This window comes from Pelobates fuscus, chromosome 13, assembly GCF_036172605.1.
Source record: "Pelobates fuscus isolate aPelFus1 chromosome 13, aPelFus1.pri, whole genome shotgun sequence".
Classification (NCBI taxonomy): domain Eukaryota; kingdom Metazoa; phylum Chordata; class Amphibia; order Anura; family Pelobatidae; genus Pelobates; species Pelobates fuscus.
Genome location: NC_086329.1, coordinates 25570178 through 25584181, shown reverse-complemented (window position 1 = coordinate 25584181; position 14004 = coordinate 25570178). Strand labels below are relative to the sequence as shown.

The 14004-nt window shown below is 38.6% G+C and overlaps 1 protein-coding gene across 1 annotated transcript in view; it reads left to right on the top strand.

The window, feature by feature from the left end:
• Positions 1-10254, top strand: part of BAZ1A (bromodomain adjacent to zinc finger domain 1A) — a 42428-nt gene extending 32174 nt beyond the window's left edge. The window contains exons 20-27 of the mRNA XM_063439702.1: positions 1444-1592; positions 2142-2213; positions 3002-3249; positions 3346-3545; positions 3649-4166; positions 7438-7583; positions 8802-8889; positions 9287-10254. Coding sequence (XP_063295772.1) covers positions 1444-1592; positions 2142-2213; positions 3002-3249; positions 3346-3545; positions 3649-4166; positions 7438-7583; positions 8802-8889; positions 9287-9477 — 1612 coding nt within the window. The 3' untranslated portion in view covers positions 9478-10254. The remainder of the gene's footprint in view (positions 1-1443; positions 1593-2141; positions 2214-3001; positions 3250-3345; positions 3546-3648; positions 4167-7437; positions 7584-8801; positions 8890-9286) is intronic.
• Positions 10255-14004: the final 3750 nt, after the last annotated feature.

The following is a 14004-nucleotide window of genomic DNA, read 5'->3' as shown; positions in this document are numbered from 1 at the left end:
CTGCAGACATTGACAGAGGGGGGTAATTATTTAAAGGAACACTATAGGCACCCAGACCACTTCAGCTGATTGAAGTGGTCTGGGTGCAATGTCCCTGTCTCCTTAACCCTGCAATTATAATTATTGCAGTTATTAACTCCACCTCTAGAAGCTGTCCACCAGACTTTGGGGTCGTTAGGCGACTGACTGGAAGTCCTCACACTTTGCTTGAGGACATCCTGCATCGGCTAAAATTCCATAGGAAAACATTAAGCAATTCTTTCCTATGGGCCCCTAGTTCCACTTTGCCGGTTAGTAGAGGCAGAGCCTGACCCCAGCACCAGGGGACATCGGGGCCGGCGTGAGGAAGGTGGGCATTGTAGGTCACTATAGTGCTAAGAAAGTTTTCCTAGCGCCATAGTTTCCCTTTAAGAATAAATGGAGCAGGCACTGTAAACTCCACAACACATTAGCATTATAAACAAGTCTATTTATAACACTAGGGATTTGTTTTATTGGCGTGTCAATGCACATGGTGTTTCTTTTAAAAAAGGATTTATTTTTTAAAAATTATTAATGTATACAGTAACAGTACTGTATAGCATTTTATTTGTGGAGCTTCTGTGCATGCCAAACCTTTTTGTGACGATGCCCATTGCTTAGTTGAAATACCCACTGCTGAGCATTTTCGCTGAGGATGGGCGTGTCGTCCACAAAACGCTTGAAACTTTATGGGGATAAACATTTTATACTTCCTCACTTACCACCCCTCATTATGTTAGTGATATTTGACTCCTGAAAAGAGTATTGAATGCAAGCTTACATTTAGCTTCGATCGTATAATATCATTGTTTTCATGTCCTGTTTTATTAAATCATTATATCTTGCCTGGCAATGCTTGGTGTGTAACAGCAGTTCATGGCTGCTTGCATATAGAGATTGCAGTGTACAGCAAAACATGTGTCATGTAAAGAAAGTGTGTTTTTTCCATTTCTGGGATGTTTGTAAGTGTAATTAAGACTTGTAGGGTTTTTTTTTTTGGTGTTTTTTTTTAATTTTTTTTATTAATGTGTTTTTCATTGTGGCCAAGCATATTTAATAAATCGTATTAACACGCGACTCAGTTGATGCAAGTCTATTCACCAAACTGATTAAAAAAGCCTTTTTTTCAAAATGGGGTAGCCAAAAAAAGTAAACCCTTTTGTATTTTTAGCATAAATTTAGTAAATTGCCATCTGTCATGGTGTTATCCCTAATATTATTAAGGATATATTTATAAAAGCGCAACCCTATGAGTGTGTGTGTGTGTGTGTGTTTTTTGTTTTGTGTTTTTCTCCCAATCAGTCTTACGTGGCATGATGTGTAGTGCTCTATTTTTTTTTTTTATTATTATTTATTTATTTATTTTAAGCTCGTTTAAAGTATCTCTACATAGCTTTTTCATTACTGTCATTCTGTTTGCAGACTGCAAGGATTGAAAAATGAAACTCCTAGTGCTACGTCCACGAGCACCAACACACCTCAGCCAGTCAATAACACTCTACGTTTCCTCGCTCGCGCTTTACTCCAGATAGAGCAAGGCGTGGAGCGCAGATTCTTGAAAGCTCCATTGGGTAAGTAGATTAAAATGCTATATTTATGACCGTAACACTGACAGGCATGCCTTCAAACAAGGTGGCTCTCCTCCTACACAGTCCTCAATCCTGCTTTGTATAATTTGACAAGTCACCCAAAAACAGATTGTAATGCTTATATGTCTGGAGAGATTGGTCCTTGCAATAGTCAAAAAGCATTTATTAATTTGATAGAATAGTAACCCCCCCAGCACACACCAAAATAAAAAAAATATAAGCCAACCTTGTGTGAGCAACCTCTAAAATATGTGTATATTGTATGGAGAGATTGAGTGCTTGCCCCATAATGTATGAGTTGTCCCTTTTTTTTTATTTTTTTTATTTGTCCTTAAAATTCAGGGGTGGTTTAAATCTGTGGAAGCTGCACTTTATTAAGGTTTTTCTATGTCTTTTGAATATAGACACAACTATAATATACATTCAGTTTTCTAATTCCATAAATCCGTTCAGTATAAACGTCAGTACTGTGTTTTGTCGGTTGATGACAAGCTCTTCTGTGTCATTTTAACATTTGTCTGTATTGGATAGGAGACGCAGAGGACACGAAGAGGGACAAAAAATCTGCAAAAAAGAAAGATGAAGAACAAACTGAAAAAGATGGCAAGTATTGTTACTTTAACCGGGAGAGGCGTTATCCTAGTAAAGTTATAAAATGTAGAAAATAATCCAGGCACTCCAACAAATTCCAAGAAAAATAGGCAATTTATTAGAACCAGCAGCTACATAGCGACGTTTCAACCCCTCAGGGTCTTTATCAAGCTGATAAAGACCCTGAGGGGTTGAAACGTCACTAAGTAGCTGCTGGTTCTAATAAATTGCCTATTTTTCTTGGAATTCGTTGGAGTGCCTGGATTATTTTCTACATTTTATAAGTTTTATATTTGGTCCATTCTGGTACTGGGACTTATCCAGTGAAAGCACCCTGGATTCCTGGATGAAGGGCTGAGTGCACTTCCACTATTTTCTTATATCTATCCTAGTAAAGTTAGACATTCTTCACCCCTCCTTAGTCTTGGACAACAATTTCTGAGAATAAAACTCGTATCCCTACATATTTGAGCATCATGTAGTGCTTGAGTATATTACAATGTTCTTGAAAAAGAAAACAAAAACATTCCTTACTACAGAATATTTTATTTCTGCAGTTCTTTTGTTAGACCTTGCTCTCTCGAAAAGGGGATCTACAGTGGATAGGGCAATGTCAAGAATATGATTTTCTGAAATGGATAGCTGGTTAAGAATTCTTCCCTTTTTTTTTTTTTTTTTTTTTTTTTTTTCCCTAACGTTCATGCAATGGCAGAGATCCATTTACGGAGTGAACTTTTTGAGTTGCTTTGTTTAGTGTTCTATACTTTATAAACATCCTTATTTTATTCTTCCATTTGTAGATGCCTGTGATGGTGGTCGTATTCAGAGGACGGTGCTAGATCGATGGAGAGAATCGTTGTTGTCATCTGGAAGCCTATCCCAAATCTTTCTTCACTTATCTACTCTGGACCGCAGCATATTGTGGTCTCGCTCCATCCTGAATGCTCGTTGCAAGGTGTGTCGAAAAAAGGGGGACAGTGAATGCATGCTGCTTTGTGATGGATGTGACAGAGGCCACCATATCTACTGTGTGCGACCCAAACTTAAAGTAAGTCTTCACTTGTTGAATATCAAATTATACAGTCTGCAACAGAAGAGTGTATTTTTATTTTATTTTTTTATTCATGATTAAACTTTTCTTTAGTATGTTCCTGAGGGAGACTGGTTCTGTCCTGAGTGCCGACCGAAGCAGCGCATGAAGAGACCTCCTGCTAGGCAGAGACCTTCAGTGGAGAGTGATGAAGAGGAGATGGAGTCAGCAGAAGAAGAGTCTGAGGAGGAGGTGTCGGAGGAGGAGGAGGAGGAGGACTATGAAGAACAGAGTGTACTTTCTGAAGAAGATAGGTGAGAACTGAAATATATGCCCGGTTAAAAAAAAATTAGGACGTTTAGTCAACTGTATATTTTAGAATCTAACCCATAATGTTTTATGCCACCCTCTTTCCAGCCCACCGAAAAGAGGAAAGGCTAAAGTCCACTTTCCTTTAAAGAAGAGTGGAAGAATAGGTGGAAAACCTGGACCCAAGAAAAAAGGAGGGAAAGCCTCAAAAGTTTTTCAAGGCACTCCCAAAACATTTTCACCTTCTCCACGAGGTAGAGGTAGAGGGCGAGGTACAGGACGAAAAACACGGTCTGCTCCACCTCTGGGAAGTAAAACCTCGTTCCGACAATCTACTCGGAACACACAAGCAAACACAGATTCCCCTGGAAATTCTCTTGTGGGGCTGGTCTCCATCCGTGGGAAAGGACTTGGTAGGGGCAGAGGAAGTGGCAGAGGTAGGGGCCGGGGACGTGGTCGAATGCAGAAATCTGCTGATAACACTCCAGTGGGAAGCCCTTTTGCCCTTCGTCCATTCAGTCTTGATAGTCCTGATCACACACCTCAAAGAGGGAGAGGACAGTCTAAGAATTCAATGACTATACAGATACACTCCTCAGGACGAGGCAAGAAACGTTTGTCTACAGGTAAATTCATGTTTGTTATTGCAGGAACACTCACATGCTCAATGGTGTGTACATGTCTTTTATTAATCTGTCTTATTTACACAAAACTATGTACACTGCAAATTAGGGCCCTCCTATTGGTCACATTTTTATGGTATGACCCTTCTCATTTTGTACGGTACTGCACTATAAGCTCAGTGGACTGGCCCTTTATAGTCATCAAAACCACTTTAGCTTAATGAAGCAGATTTGGTGTATAGATCATGCCCCTGTAGTCTCACTACTCAATACTGTGCCATTTAGGAGTTAAATCACGGTTTCTGCAGCCCTACACACATTTCCCTGCATGTGACTTGCACAGTCTTCCTAAATACCGTATTTATTCGAGTATAACACGCACACGTGTATAACGCGCACCCCTAATTTTCGATAAAAAATCGGTATAAAATTTTGTACCTTTTTTTTTTTTTTTTTTTTTTTTTTTTTTTTATCGAAAATTAGGGGTGCGCGTTATACTCGAATAAATATTAGCCCAGCAGAAGAGGGAGGGAGTGGGTGCTCCGATAATACCTCCCCAGGACCGCCGGGCTCATTACAAGCCCGGCGGTCCTGGGGGGGCGGGCAGCAAGCGTTTATTCACCTCCCTGCAGCTCCCCAGTGTAAATCTCGCGAGACCCGCGGCCAGCTCTGACGTCAGAGCAGGCCGCGGGTCTCGCGAGATTTACACTGGGGAGCTGGAGGAGCTGCAGGGAGGTGAGTAAACGCTTGCTGCCCGCCCCCCCAGGACCGGCGGTCCTGGGAGGTATTATCGGAGCACCCACTCCCGCCCTCTTCTGCTGGGCTAATATTTATTCGAGTATAACGCGCACCCCTAATTTTCGATTAAAAATCGGTACAAAATTTTGCGCGTTATACTCGAATAAATACGGTACTTCCTATAAAGAGTCCTCTAATTTTTAAACTTCCTTTATTGCAAATTGTTTCATTTAGCATTTTTTTTATCTTCTACTCTGTTAATAGCTTGCTAGACCCCACAGGAGCCTTTTCTATGTAATTAAAGTTCAATTTACAGAGCAGGAGATACAAACTTTTAAGTAAGTTACATCTGATTTGAAAATGAAACCACTTTGCTTTTATGAAGGCTGTGCCATTCACAGCCCGAGGGAGGTTGGCTACGGCTGCATAAATGGAACAAAAGTGATTTAACTCTTAAACGGCAGTGAAACTTCAGCGGCATGATCTATACACTAAAACTGCTTCTTTAAGCGAAAGCTTTTTTGCTGACTAGTTTTCCTTTAAGCATTGTTTAAATGCTGCATACACATTGTAGCTGACAATGTTTATCCCTTTATGGCTTTTGGGTCTTTCCATTTTCAAGCAAATTAATGTGCCATGTTACAAAGCACAACTTTGCACAAATCCGTTCAATTTTGGTATAAGGAGGTATTCGAGGTTCACCTCATGAATGTGTGGAGGAGGTGGCCAACATCTGCAAGGAATGTTTCAATCACCATGTCAAATCTGTACTGCAGATATTTCAGACTGCTCTGAGAACCAACAGGTCCTCCCTGTATCCACGCGGTGTATATAAACTGTGTGTTTATTTGCTTAAAGCTGGGCTCTCCCCATACTAGGTGGGCCATTATAAACCTGTTAACCCTGTTAGTTTTACTTGCGAGGCTCTGGAACACAAATATTAGTGTTTCAAAACAGTAAAATGTATCAACAATATCACCAGTGAAAGTGACGTTTGTGTGTGTGAAATGCAAAAAACTGCACTTTCACTTACTATCTCATTGTTGTGATGTTTTAATGTTTTGAAACACTAATATTTGTGTCCAGCGATGTCTCCCGATTAAAACAGTACTGCCCCATGTACAGGTTTTATGGTGTCCTTGAAAGTTAGAGTTAAATATAGGGCTTGTGTACCAAATTCTCTGGACTTTCTGCCTGGGTTGTCAGGCAGGTACCTCAAATTGTAATTAATAAAAGGACTTTATTATGTAATATATTAATTGTAGAATTTAAATACATATGTACATATAATTTTTTTTAATTTTTTTTTTTTAATATATAGACCGATATATCATGATTTGCATTAACAATGAAACAGCTGTCCATGAGTGGTTCACTGGCTTTGCATCTTTTGTTTCAAAGCTGTTGTATACAGCAAAGACAGACTCAAATGAATCCATGTTTAAAATAGAATAAGACAAAAATGTGTTTTTTCTTTAACCCCTTAAGGACACATGACGTGTGACATGTCATGGATTCCCTTTTATTCCAGAAGTTTGGTCCTTAAGGGGTTAAACTAATTTGCATATGCCCACCCAGAATCCTTTGAAGTAGTAACATCACTGCAAATTTGTGATTTCTGTGGGAAAAGCAAGTCTTATGGCTTGACTGGTGTGCACATTTTGTCTAACATTGTAATAACTATCGATAGATAATGGCTAGATATATATGTGTGTAGATAGGTGTGTGTGTGTGTATTTATAACGTAATTTGAAATGTATTTTGATTTAAATATGTATATTATCTAAATAGTTAAAGGGACACTATAGTGACCAGAACAACTACAGCTTAGTTGTTCTTGTGAGTATAATAGTTCCCTTCAGGCATTTATTTATTTATTTTTTTATGCAAACACCGCCTTTTCAGAGAAAAGGCTGTGATTACATTGCCTCTAGGGGGGGGGAGGTTAAACACTATATGGTCAGGAAAATATGTTTGTGTTCCTGACCCTATAGTGCTCCTTTAACAAAAATTTAAACCGGTATATCATTTTTTTTTGTAAAGATCTCTATCTATATATCTCTGTCTCTGTCTGTCTGTCTCTCCTCATGAATTGTGTATGTGCATATAAAAGTACTTGAATTATATATAGTATTTTTTAGTAACCACTTTGTCGCAAACACGGGGCAAAATTAACATTCCAATTAGTTTTTTGCATTTTTCACACACAAAAAAATATGAACGCTAACTTTGGCCAGTGTTTGACTAAGTGGCTACAGAAAAGCCGCAGGGGGACTACCTGGGATGCATCGCAATCGCCGGTGGGGGCTTGCCAGCGATCAGGTAAGTGGATATTTGGGGACGTACATCCGCAGTCGTTAACCGTTTTTTTTTTTTTTTTTTTTTTGTCGGACATACCTGGTACGTCCGAGGTCAGGAAGGGGTTAAAGGTTACGATAATTCCTTAATTAACCCGATTTGTGCCCCTTGTGGCTTTGTTACAGTAAAAATGTAAGTGGCCAACAGCACAACATATGTATTCTGTTTTGTTTCTTAGACCACATTTCAGCAGATCAAGCAAACAGGAGGAGCTCCGGCAGGAATCAAGGTGTGCACGAGCTATCTGCTTGCGAGCAGTTAGTTGTGGAGTTAGTGAGACATGATGACAGCTGGCCTTTCATGAAACTTGTGTCAAAAATTCAGGTACCGTGCATGATAACAGCGACCAGAATAATGTTAGTTTTTGCACTTAAAATCTGTAGTAAATGTATTTGCTTTTACATCCAGTGCTGGTGGTGGTTTTGAAGGTTTGTTTTTTTTTTTTTTGTTTCGTTTTTTATTTATGCTAGTGTTATCTACATTGTTTAAAGGAACGGTACTTAAAACATCATTGTTTGGTGGGTGGCTGTGTATGTGAGTTAGATGTTTTAATTTACTAGTTCTCAAACCAAAACACAAAATCCTTTCAAAACCAATATAAACGTACCTGTAATCAAACATGAAGACAGACTACTCGCTGCTGTCTGATCCTCCTAATGTGAAGTGATCAAGATTGTTGACTTTTGTCTAATCACATGTATTTCATAGAGAAGCTGTTCCCACACGTTAATGATCCATTGCTCATCTATGATAATTACTGTATCCAATCTGAGAGCCAATAGTGGCATGCTTAGTGCTAAAATATAAACTGTGCTGTTTCTCAGGAACGATATTGTTCATCTGCCAGGCTGATGGGACTGCATCTATGCCCCAAAAGCTGTTCTTTAAAGGGGCATTATTGTCACAATACTATAAAAACAATTACATTTAAAACTACAGCTTAATGTAATGGTTCTGGTGCCTACAACCTATCCCTGCAGGCTTTTCAATGTAAATGCGTAGTTTATATTCCTATCTCCGTGCTGTAAAGTGTGCAGTACTGGTGTTGAGCAGCTCCACACTCTTTATGGAGTCGATGGACTTTTCCTATAGATGCGTCAATACAATGGATCTCTAAGAGTAGATGCCGTTTGGCAGAGTGCAGCATTTTTGCTGCGTATGCGCAATAGCCTTCTAATGGGGAAAATGTTAAAAGGGCTGTGATAATCAAGAATGATCTCAGCCGTGGAGGCGCGGGCCAGACGCAGTGAGACCTATGTAGGAGAGAAGGTGATTAAAAACCTTTTCACTGCACAGACAGGGGGGCTGGGACCTAAACAGCCACACCAGCTATATAGTGTCAGCAATACATTTTTGTATTGGATTGTTTATGTTGCATTTACACACCGCTGTATTATCTGAGCTTCGTTTGCAGATTTGAAATCACTGTATCCCTTAGCTTATGTTTGAACATATATTATGCAGGTTTTGACTTAACGTTTTTTTTTATTTGTGTATTTGGGGGTAATAAAAAAACAAAAACAAAACAATCTTCCCTTACAGGTTCCCGACTACTTTGATATTATCCAGAAACCCATTGCTCTAAATGTCATCCGCGAAAAAGTGAACAAATGTGAATACAAATCTGCATGTGAGTCCCTTTAAAACACTTTTCTAGAAATCTATGCTTTTCAACTTTACCATTTTTTGTTTTTTTTTAAATATATATATATATATATATATATCAGTGATAAAATATTGCACATATCAATATTGATTAATATTTTAATATGTTCAGTACTTGGTAGGAAGTTATGAGAATGCTCATTATTAGTTGTCAGTCTGGACAGAATAGTCTTCATGTTGGAGGCTGCAGTTCCTATCTCTGTTTTGCTATTCTTACTATATTGTTAGAAGTGTGATGGACCGTTTTAAGATCAAGCGTTGTGTAGATATAATTTTGAATGTTTATTTTATTTTTATATTTTTTTTTCTCTCATTCTATGCATCAAAATGATTTTAAAAAAGCATGTGTTTCTCCCATACAGCTGAATTTGTGGAAGATGTCGAGCTGATGTTTTCCAACTGTTTTGAGTACAACCACTTTAATAGCAACGAAGCCAGAGCGGGAGTCAGGCTTCAGTCTTTCTTCGCCAACGAAGCCGAAAAACTGGGGCTGGAGGTCTCTTGCAGCAAAACACAGACCCCTCTCCCACCTTCAAAAAGGTCTCGGATCTGATACGAAAGCTGGATTCAAGTTTTCAGGGAATTCAATGTCCTGCTGAACAGAATCTCCAAGCAAATTACAAATCTAACTCAAACGTCCAAAAAGTGTGACATACATGAGTTCCTCTTTCTATTCAGCACTCAGGGGAAAGCAGAATAATACTGCAATACCAGGTCTACACCACATAAACATGTTTTATAGAATTCTATATGTATATCAGATTTTCAACGCACTGTTTTACAACATACTAGAAGAGTTTGAGCGTTTTCCTCTGTTTATCTAAGGATAACATATCTTTCCATTATGTACTTTTCTATTTTGTGTAGTTATTTTGATAAGCAGTTGACTGTTAACTATGGGAAGGGGGAGGCGGGCAGGGACCAATAAAATGCCATACGTTTTCTACCTGAACAACACTACTTGAGTGAATAAAGTGAGTATATATATATTTTTTATTAATATTGTTTTGTTTTTTTGTTTATCTGGGCTTCATCAACGGAGAGTATTTCAGAATGTCTTGCATAGATATTTATTTAGCACTCAAATGTGTGAATGTTTTGGTATTTATAATATGTTTTACCGAACGTAAAATGGTAGTGATGTGAATTTGGTATCTTCCAAATCGCACTCAATTTTTCCTGAAACCTAGAATATGGCTTTTCCTTTTTCATGCAACTTGCTTTTTTTTGTTTGTTTTTTTGGCAGGGAGGGGGGTCCTCTCTCTCTCTCTCTCTTTGTTCATGTTCAGATTCAAGTGTAAAACAATAAAATTTGTTTGTTTTTTCCAAAGTTCTGTTCTTTTGGGGTTTTATTTTTATTTTGCTGTTAAAACGTTACTGTATATATTTGTTTATGCACTGTACATTAAAACTTTTTTTATATTTCAAAATGTGTGCATATCTCCAGAGATGGACAAGCCAGACTATATATGAACATAGATAATGTTCCTACACTTTATTTTAACTTAACCCAAGACTTTTTGTTTTAAAGGGGCATCTAAGGCACAAGGTCGTTACAGCTCACCCTTGTGGTCCTGTGGCCTAGAATTTCTTTAATGTCCTATGGAGTTTTGTTGTCTGTAAAATGGACACTATAGTCACCAGAAGAACATCTTAAGGGACTCTATAGTCACCCAGATCACTTCAGCTCATTAAAGTGGTCTGAGTGCGCTGTCTAAGGTCCCTTAATCCTGCAAAGGTAATTATTGCCTTTAAGACACTGCAATAATTACCTTTTTAGGATTCATTCCACATCTAGTGGCAGTCTACCAGACAGCCACTTGAGGGGCTATTGTGCGACTTTTGGTCACTTGGGTGATGCTGGACGTCCTCCCGCTATGCATTCGGACATCCAGCATTACCCAAAACCCGATAGGAAAGCATTGTATAATGCTATCCTATGGGGAAATCCTGATGTGAGCGTGAACATTAGGTCTCTTCTGACAGCGAAGGCGGACCAGAGCCAGCACCGAGGGATATCGGCACTGGATCCAGATAAGTGACGGAAGGAGTTTCCTTTTAATGTAGTTCTGGTGTGTATAGTATGTCCCTGCAGGCTTTTTGTTGTAAACGCTATCTTTTCAGAGAAAAGACCATGTTTACATTGCACCCTAGGGACACCTCCAGTAACCACTCCTCGGCTGGAGACACTGAACTTTCCCCATAGAAATGCGGTAATTGAATGCATCTCTGAGGATATGCTGATTGGCCAGGTCTGTGTTTGGCTCCGCTCCCGGCCTGCCTTCTTGACAATCCTTCCAATCCAATGCTTTCCTACGGGAAAGCATTGTGATTGGTTGAGATGATCATTTCTGGTGATGTCAGCCAAGGAGGTGGATCGGGGGAAGTGCCAGCACTGGCAGACTGGAAATAAGGTAATATTTTACTATATTTAGGTGGGCATAGGGTAACCAGAGGAGCTAGGTAGTGATTGTAACACTATAGGGTCACGAATACGTGTTTGTGTTTCTGACCCTATAGTGTTCTTTTAAAAAAGTGTTCTAAAGAACAGTGCTCTTCCCAGACTATATATACATCTCCATCACATTTCAAAATAAACACTTCTTTGTGATCAGAAAGTCCATGTTGTCTGACCTGGACAGCATTGATTGGCTTCTTTTATTTTTTTTTTTTTTTTTAAACCAGTACTGTCCACGTTGGGCGAAACTTATATTGGTGATATGGAATATTGCATAGTATGGCTATTATCACAGGAGGAAAAATGTCTACTTTTGAATTCCACTTATATTCACTTGTATTACAATAGGGTCATTAATAGCATCTATTGCCTGCCTACGTTCAGCCAATTCATTTAAACTATTCTTTGAAGCAATGCCATATACCAGACTGAAGCTAAAACACTTCTGTTTAAATAGGACCTGTTGATCTGCACATGCTGTGGAAACAAGATTATAAAAAAAGGTCACCGTGCAAAATAACATGCAGCTAGAAAAGTTTTTTGGGGTGTCTGTTTTGAGAACTATGTAAATAATGTGTAAAGGGATAATCCAAGCCTCATTCTCAAAGAGTTTGTCGATTAACCCTGGGTGAGGGCAATCTTGGCACCATAATCACTACAGAAGGATGTAGTGGTTACGGTGCTTGGAGTGTCACTTTAATATACCAGATTTTCATTATGTTCTTTTTGCAGAACTAGAACACCATTAGGATAATTTTATGTCTTTAAATGTTTCTCATATCCCCCCTGTCTTGTCTTTCCTCCAAGCTATACATGTTAAGATCCTTTAACCTTTCCTGGTCAGTTTTACCCTGCAATCCATGAACCAGTTCAGTAGCCCTTTTTACTACGTCCATAAGAAAATAGGGCTAAACTCAGTGGCAGTTTGGGCTGCTCTGGAAAATGTGTTGAATGCAAGTCAAATAGGAGCACTTACAACTGAAATGATATGGGCTGGGTTGACTATAATAGAAGTATATGTTGGAGTGAGCAACGGGGGTACTCTTCTGATTAAGATAGAAGGTAAAAGAGCAAATTCCATGCATGCGTTTTCTGCCGTTAAAAACTTTGATGATCGGGTACTAAACATTGAGCTCTTGTGGCATCATAAAAAATGGCTGAAACAGGAGTCTCCCAAAGTGCAATGCAGGAAGAATGTTCAGTAACTATAAATGTGTGACTAGCACGTGGTGGTAGGGGTGAAATGAATGTGTGTGAACTTGCCCTCATCCAGTTTTGGAACTGCCAAGTTTTTACAAGTCTCCAATAGTAGGTTTTAGTTTTGTACCAAATAGTGTAGCAGAATCTTTGCTTAATTTTAATTACAATATGGCAGTGGATTTAATATTTCTCTCACTCTCTAAAATTCTTATGTATTTATGTATGTGTGTATGTATAAATAAAACCAAGAGGGCTGCACTCACCTAAACATGTATACATTATAGGGTGCTGCTGGGGCCAAAATATACAAAATACACAATCCAGTGCACTCACTTATTCACTGAACAATTATTTCAAATCTCACATATTGTAATAGTTTTATTCAAAACACCTCACCTAAGCAAAAAAATAATGGGGGTTAGTTACATTATATAATCATACATTGCATAAGCCTGCCACAACATCAATGTACCCCATTCTTGGCAGGTCCTACTCTAGCAGCCTAATGCTTATATGCTCTTATCAGATTAATCAACTTACTTGGGACATACTTCCTCCTGGGACTCTGCAAGTCAAGGCTAAATAGGATCCTGGAATGAGGCACCTGTGACAGGGAGGGGTACAAAACCAAGGAGTTGGCCTGGACTCCCAAATATATAAATGAAACCAAGAAGGCTGCACTCACCTGAACATGCATAAATTATGGGGCCAAAATATACAACATGCAAAATACACAATCCAGTGCACTCGCTTATTCACTAAACAATGATTTCAAATCTCAGATTGTAATTTTTTTTTTTTTAAAAAACACCTCACCTTGGCAAAATAATAATAATAATGGGGATTTAGTTACATTATATGATCCTGTATTGCACCCCTCTCACAAGTGCCTCATTCCAGGACCCTATTTAGCTTTGACGTTGTGAATAAGTGAGTATGCTGGATTTATTTTGTATAATTGTGTGTATATATGTATGTGTGTGTGTATATATATATATATATATATATATATATATATATGTATATATATATATGTTTAATGTATTTAATTTTGACTCTGAATTCTTTTTGCTTCTTTAATTTTCCAACCTCTAGTTTGGTACTTTTGAATTTTATTACCTTTTTCTGTCTATCTGTATTTTGTTAGCGTCTGGATTCACGGTGTATGTAGATTTTATCAGAAACGTTGAGATGAAATGACCGTAACACATCCTAGCACTCGATAGCGGGAACGCTCACTCCATAACCTCCTGTGCGAGGCGATTTTATTGGCAGAGACAGCTGCATTGACACAATATGCCCCACACTTGCTTTCGCATTCCCAATCGCTCGCTGTTTCCTTGGCTGGACAAGTATTCATTGACAGAAATATGTAAAAGTCCAGTTGGCAAGGTGAACATTTTTGACAAATCTCTGAAGATA